Source organism: Otolemur garnettii, unplaced genomic scaffold (assembly GCF_000181295.1).
Source record: "Otolemur garnettii isolate 467f Iridium unplaced genomic scaffold, OtoGar3 scaffold00067, whole genome shotgun sequence".
NCBI classification, from domain to species: domain Eukaryota; kingdom Metazoa; phylum Chordata; class Mammalia; order Primates; family Galagidae; genus Otolemur; species Otolemur garnettii.
The window spans coordinates 6,987,702-6,994,862 of record NW_003852462.1 but is presented as its reverse complement, the minus strand read 5'-3'; the positions used below and the strand labels follow the sequence as shown (position 1 = coordinate 6,994,862).

Below are 7,161 nucleotides of genomic sequence, written 5' to 3'. Positions count from 1 at the left end.
AAAAAAAAAAAAAAGAACAACAATTAACACTGGTGTGTGATCACTAGGTTCTAGGCACTATTCTATTCTAATGGCTTCATGTAACGTAAATCCACAAGTTAGATACCATCACTGTCCCTATTTAGCAGATGAGGAAACTAAAGGACAGAGAAGTGATCATCTAAGGTCTCACTCTTAGTATCTGGTGGAACCGTGACTGGGCAGCAGGTCTTCTCTACACAATTTTTTCTTTTTGTTTCTGGGTAGAAGTGCCACGTCATTCTTCCATTATTTATTAATAGTCAAGGAAGGATGTCCTTTTAACTTTTCTACTCTGTTAAGTAGCCATAGGCACTAGTCTCTCTCACCTAGACTAATGCACTCAGGACCTTGTAACTGGCCCCCTGGGTCTCTTCCTGACTTCCCCTGGCTAGCACCCACCATGGGGCTCCATTATAGTAAGCCTGTCCTGGTGGGCTCTGCCCACCCACTGGCCCCAGGACCAGCCTCTCTTCCCTGTTCACTCTCCTCCAGCAGCAGAGGTCTGCGTGCTGGGCTTGTACAAAGCTGGCTCATTTCCACTGCAATGCCTTACACATATCTAGAAAGCTCTGTTTTCAGACTGCAGTAGTTGGCTCTTTCTTATCAGTCAGGTCTCTGGTCCAGTGTCACCTCCACAGAGGGGCCTACCCTGCTACCCAATTCAGAATCTTCCCAATACCTTCTTTCTGGTACTTACATAGCCACTTCCAAGTTCTTTGCTTTTATTTTTTTCATAGATTTTATTGCTGTCCAAAATGTTGTATCTGTAGGTCTACTCATTTACCCTACAGAACAGAGTCTCTGCAAAAGCAGGAAGCATATCTACCTTGTCTAGCCCTGTACTCCGATTCCTAGAACAACGCCTGGTAGGCACTGAACACCCCTGGATTAGAAGGACAAAACCAGTGAGTGACTAAAAGCCATCTTCAGGCCCTACCTGCATCTGTGCTTTCTTCACGTTGGCATTGACGACAGCCGCCATGTAACTGAGAGCAGCCTCACGGGTTTCACCGTTCAACAAAACACTATGCAGAATCTTGAAGAGCTCTTGCTGAAATTTATTTAAAAAAAAAAAAGAAACACAAACTTTATTTTGAACATTATTCCTTTTTGACATTAAGAACGGCAAGCCTACTTCCCACTTTCTCTCCTATAGTATCATTTTTTTCAAGATCTTAGTTGGCTTTTATTAGCCAATATCCCATTGATCACAAGAGGAATATAAGAAATGTTCATATTCAACTGTGTCAGAATAATTAGCATGAAAGCAGGATATGGAATACAAGGGGTGTCAGTGTTAATAAAATAGCCTTGGTTACTTCCTTTCTGTGAGCAAAATTATCTTAACAACCCAAGCCTACACTTTCTCTGCTTTTAAGTTTCGAAATGAAGACATACTAATCTACATTTGGGATAAGTGAGAGGTGTGAGCAAAGTGACGGTTCTCATTCACCCTCACTCTTTAAGACTGAAGGGCAAGCTGGAGAAAGAACGCGGCCACCGAACTTAGGACCCAGTGACGCTACCTAGAAAGGGCAGCGTAGTGTTGTTGCTACTGCTATTATTCAAGACACAGGTCACCTTATCTCTGTGTATGAAGCACGTCTTTTAACTTGGCTTTTTTCAGGCATTCATAAATCAGACGGCATCCCATTTACAAAAGAGAAGTTTTCTATCTATAGCTTGTATTAACTATTTGGATTCGTTTTCTGAACACCTACCCTTCCAAGCTCTAAGTAATGCTGTAGTGACTGGCTAACCACACGAGTGTTTTCCAGGGTAATGGCAGGCCCTGAAAAATATTTTTCAACCACCTTAGCCTAGAAAGAGAAGGAAAACAATTCAGTCAATATGTAATGTACAATGGGAAGGAATCTGAACAGAGGAGCCGCCAAGTGCTAACGGCTGCTATACTTACATCATCTTCCGCAAAGACAGAGAAGCTGAAGAAAGCCCCCAAGTAGGAGAGTCTCTGCAGCTCCCGCCCGGAGCCAGGGCTTAAGGATTTCGGCAACCACAATGGCAAAGAAGCAACCTAGGCCAAAAATTGGAAGAGGCCAATCAGCTGCTAAGTAGGTAAACAATTTAGAAATATAGCGAACAGTTCTCAGCAGCCAGCTGCTCAGAAGACTCTCAGCCCCCGGCACGATGGCCAACACTCAACATCAAAAACCCAGGTGCACAGATGCGTCAGGATCCCTGGTGTTACTTTCTCACCTCAGATGGAGGAAAACCCTCTGACCCCTCTTCATTTTCATAACACGCTGAATTCTCATGTTTCAAATTATTCTTGGATGGAGTTCAAATAAACCACTGTTACCCTTCCAAAGTACAAGTCAAATTTTCCCATAGGACGTGCTATCCCAGTTGTATAATTCTAACTTACACACACATACAATCACAGAAGTTAACAACTTCATTGCAGGAAGTGACGTGTATGGTATCAATTTAACAGGTGAGAGACTCCCCGGCACGTCACCTCCCACTTTATCGAGATCAGTGGTTCTCAACCTTCCTGATGCCGTGAGCCTTCAATACAGTTCCTGTGGGTCCCGACCCCCAGGTTGAGAACCGCTGATCTAAATGTTCTTCAAGAGAAGGTTTTCAGATAACGTTACTTCAGGAAAATCTTCTGGGTTATGACCTATTCATGGAAAATGTGCAGGCCTATCAGGCAGGTGCTTACCAAATTGCACACAGGGTGTGTCTTCCCAAACTTGGTTTCGCAGAGCTCACCCAGTGCCTAAAACAAGATGAGAAAGAGCCGTTTAAGTGTGCTCCATCCTAAACTGGCTCCATGTGTAACCTCAAGGAGCAGCTTTATCTGCGGCTATAAATACATATGGGTCCTTCCAAAATGGTGCCAGACAGCTTTCTACGTTTTTCTGATTAATAAACTAATACACATATTTTTCTAAGAACTTGAAATAAAACAAATGTAAAGTGAAACTAAAAACCTCAAACATTACCCTCACACATAAACCCTACTGATACTATGATTAAGTTTTCCACACGTATTCTGTGTCCTCTGTAGAGAAAAGTATATATTTTTACCAAAAACATGTTTTTCACCTTGTATCTTCCCATGTCTAAAAGATTTGTTTCTTAAATTTTGGATGGCTAGCCTTGACAGCGCTAAACACGACTATAAATAACTACAAGTTAATAAGCTATCGAATTCAGAACGTGTTGAGAAGCATAACTTGGTTTTAAGATATCAGAAACTTTGAGAACTACAACACTTTCCTCAGGGCTCCCATCACTCTCATACTCAGAGACAGTTTTTAGGAGCACAAACACCATTCAACATGGCCATGATAACTCAATCAAACACTATTTTTACCAGTGAACTGAATTTCCCTTGATTTACACACAGCTCTAAAAGTTGCTAAGCTTGCCAAAGGGAGCTCTGGGGTCACACACGTAGGCACGGACACAATTTTGAGAAGCTCTGAGGCTCAGCCTTCTCAGAGGAAAAGTTCTCACTGTCCAGAGCAGGAGATCATGAACTTGGCTGTACATTAGGATTCCATGTGAAGCTTTTGGAAACAGCAAGGCCATGCCCACAGCCCCAGAACACTAACTCTCAATGTCTGGGGCTGGGAACCAGGCAGCAGTAAGATCCCTAGGTGACTCCGAGGTATAGCTCTGGAGCAAGTGTCCTCAAACTATGGCCCGTGAGCCACATGCGGCCCATCAAGGACATTTATCCGGCCCACCAGGTGTTTTCCTGCCGCTGCCTGTCCTGCTTAGCAGCTGACTTGTCCTGGGGCCTGCAGTCCAGCCCTCCAATGGTCGAGGAACAGTGAACTGGTCCCCTGTTTTTTTTTTTTTTTTTTGAGACAGAGCCTCAAGCTGTCCCCCTGGGTAGAGTACCGTGGCATTACAGCTCACAGCAACCTCCAACTCCTGGGCTCAAGCGAGTCTCTTGCCTCCGCCTCCCAAGTAGCTGGGACTACAGGCGCCCGCCACAACGCCCGGCCATTTTTTGGTTGCAGCCGTCATTGTTGTTTGGCGGGTCCAGGCTGGGGATTCGAACCCGCCACCTTAGGTGTACATGGCTGGCACCTTAGCTGGTTGAGCTATAGGTGCCGAGCCACTGGTCCCCTGTTTAAAAAGTTTGAGGACCCCTGCTCTGGAGGATCCACTGACCCAGAGAATGATCAGAATTATCTGTGATTTTAGCTCCCACAGCGTCCTCTTTCTGCCTCTCATTACTGCGCTCTCTCTCACCAAATCCTCATTATTGCACAAGCATCAGTAATGACACAAAATGAAATTACTGCCTACCACAGTGAAGGCCTTTGTTTTTTGAATAAAAGGACATTTTATTGCCATCTGACACTAAAAGCTCCTCACTGAAACATCAAGTTCCTTCCATCCACAAGCAAACAGCCAAGAATTCCATGATGAAATATGTATATAATACAGTGATAATTAGTGTTCATCAAAATATTTCATTACTAAATGTCTTAACACAATAACTAAGAAAATGCCATGAAGGTTATATCAACCAGTTTGATGAAAACATTTTAAATTGTATATAAAACCAGCACATTGTACCCCATGATTGCATTAATGTACACAGCTATGATTTAATAAAAAAAATTAAAAAAAATGTCATTACTGAACTGAAAACAATCAGGTAAGAAAAGGTATTTTCTCTTATTAGTCACAGGTAGAATAATGCATAAGTATTAATAGAAATTTATTAGGTACCTGAATAATATGCATGATGGGAAGAGCCTGGGCATAAACACATTCAAATTATTCTTAAAAGCAGCAATTCCTGTCTTACCTTCTATTTATCTTTAACTTTTAGTCTTTTGGTGTTAAGATTGTAGTTTTTTTTAAAAAAAATAGATAAATGCACACCTTTGTTTTAGCATTTATCACAGTGTAACTCTGCACTTGTTTTGTTGGGGTTTTAGTGCCTTGAGCAGAGGGCCCTGGTCTGACTAGCTCCTGTGTTCCCGGTGCCCAGTGCAGAACAGCTCTTCAGAAAGTAATGGAGGAACGGTGCAATGCAATCACATCAGTAGTACGAGTAAAAGGAACAAATACAGTAAAAAACGAAATCTATTTAACCATGGCCTCGATTTACTCAAGACTGTATTTATACATAGAATAATTCTTTCCTTCATATTTCTACAATTAAAAGTATTCACTAATACTTCAAAATATTTTTCTCCAAAATTTTCAAAGTAAATTCAGTATAGAAAAGAGCCTTTTATTTTCATTCTGCTTCTAGTATTTTCACAACAGTCAAGTCCCCGCCACGTCAATCTAGCCCAAGTGGCTGTCTACAATCTATGCTTGCTGTAAACATCATAAGGGGCTGAGCAGATCTGCGCTTCCAGGAACAGCCTGCAGGTGAAGCGCAAGGCCTTAGGAAATGGGGAAGATGAACATCAGAGTTACCCTGGGGTTTTCTGCACGAGAAAGTCAATACATAAATAATATAAATAAATATAAAACTGTATTATGTTCACAGTTTAACTTGGCCTTTCTGACAGTTTTTTAAATAACAAATTTCGTCCCGAACATGGTATGCTCATTGCTAGGAGAACTGGAAGGACACCACCAATAATGATCTTTTTCTTTTATAATACGGGGAAGCACATTTTATTGAGGGCATCGCTGACTCCTGCCTAGGACCCAGACAGGTAGAGTATGTACCCGGTGCTAACTGTCTTCACTGAGGCATCTCACTGCACACCAAACACTCAGCATGGCCAACACAATTTCACAAATTTGAAAACAAGGTTGATCATGGACCTGAAAGAAAAGTGTATGTTGAAATAATCTAAAAGAAAAACATCTATCAAATAGGTTAATGAAAAAGAACAAAGTTTTACCATGAGAGGGTATTTGAAGTAGTCACTGTCGAGAGAGCACTCTTTGGCAGCAAGAGCCAGGCCTTGTAAAATGGGGATAAAGATCTGTAAGAAGAAAAAGTCAGAAATACGAAGTTTAAGAAAATCTGAGACTAGAAAGCATGTCAAAATAAGGTACTGAATCTGAATGTCCAGGCATTTCCAGTCTTCTCCTAAAGAAAGCTTAGAGTTCAGAATTCAGACTGTCAATCTGTCCTTTAACAAGGCTAACTGTAAAATAATGAAGCTGAATTCTCCAGAAATAAGAGGGTTTTGGTGAACCCAAAAACTTGGGCAGGACTTCCACTAATTCAACAGAAACTCACAAATTTGGAGCCTGCTAAAGGATTCTCCAAGGGTCTGAACTCTAACCAATTAAATTCTGCACATCTCAGCAACTTGTGTGTGTCTAGGATTACAGGCATGAATTGTCACGCCCGGCCTGCAATACCTTGTCTTAAAAAAAAAGAGGAGGAGGAGGAGACAAACAGAAGTTCTAGAATCACAAAAATAAGTTGTACAACTGGTCTTCTAGAAAAGTTTCTAAACATTTTTTCAGGAAATCCTCTAAGTAAAATATCTTTACCTTTTCTAGTAGAGTTATCCTCTTGTGCAAGTTGGGCTTAATTTGTAATAAATAAACATAATTTTACTAAGCATAATATTTTTCAAATAGTCAAAATTACATTATTTATGTGACCTATATATTTTAAATAATTCTCTTATTTTAATATAAATACCTCCCAGCTCTGATTTTAAAAATACTACAAATATTCATCTCTAATCCTAAATTCTGTTATTCATTTATGTTTATCTGTAATAGCACTCAAAGGTTAAAAAATAGGTAGAAAGTTTAGTGAAAGATTTAATACACATTTGCTGCTCTTTTTTTGGTAGAGACAGAGTCTTACTTTATTGCCCTCGGTAGAGTGTCATGGCGTCACAGCTCACAGCAACCTCTAACTCCAGGGCTTAGGCAATTCTCTTGCCTCAGCCTCCTGAGTAGCTGGGACTAGTCACTCACTACAATGCTTGGCTATTTTTGTTGTTGTTGACAGGGGCTGGGTTTGAACCTGCCACCCTTGGTATATGGGGCTGCCCTACCCACTGAGCCAGAGGTACTGCCCACATTTGCTGCTCTTTTTTTTTTTTTTTTTTTGAGATGGAGCCTCAAGCTATCCCCCTTGGTAGAGTGCCATGGCATCACAGCTCACAGCAACCTCCAACTCCTAGGCTCAAGAGAGTCTCCTGCCTCAGCCTCCCA

At 41.4% G+C, this 7,161-nt stretch overlaps 1 protein-coding gene across 1 annotated transcript in view; it reads right to left on the bottom strand.

Annotated features, from left to right (window-relative positions):
- UBE4B (ubiquitination factor E4B) overlaps nucleotides 1-7,161 on the bottom strand; it is a 133,494-nt gene that overhangs the window by 38,131 nt on the left and 88,202 nt on the right. The window contains exons 10-14 of the mRNA XM_023515143.1: nucleotides 5,880-6,093; nucleotides 2,708-2,764; nucleotides 1,940-2,056; nucleotides 1,743-1,841; nucleotides 959-1,072 (exon numbers count right to left, since the gene is read on the bottom strand). Coding sequence (XP_023370911.1) covers nucleotides 959-1,072; nucleotides 1,743-1,841; nucleotides 1,940-2,056; nucleotides 2,708-2,764; nucleotides 5,880-6,093 — 601 coding nt within the window. The remainder of the gene's footprint in view (nucleotides 1-958; nucleotides 1,073-1,742; nucleotides 1,842-1,939; nucleotides 2,057-2,707; nucleotides 2,765-5,879; nucleotides 6,094-7,161) is intronic.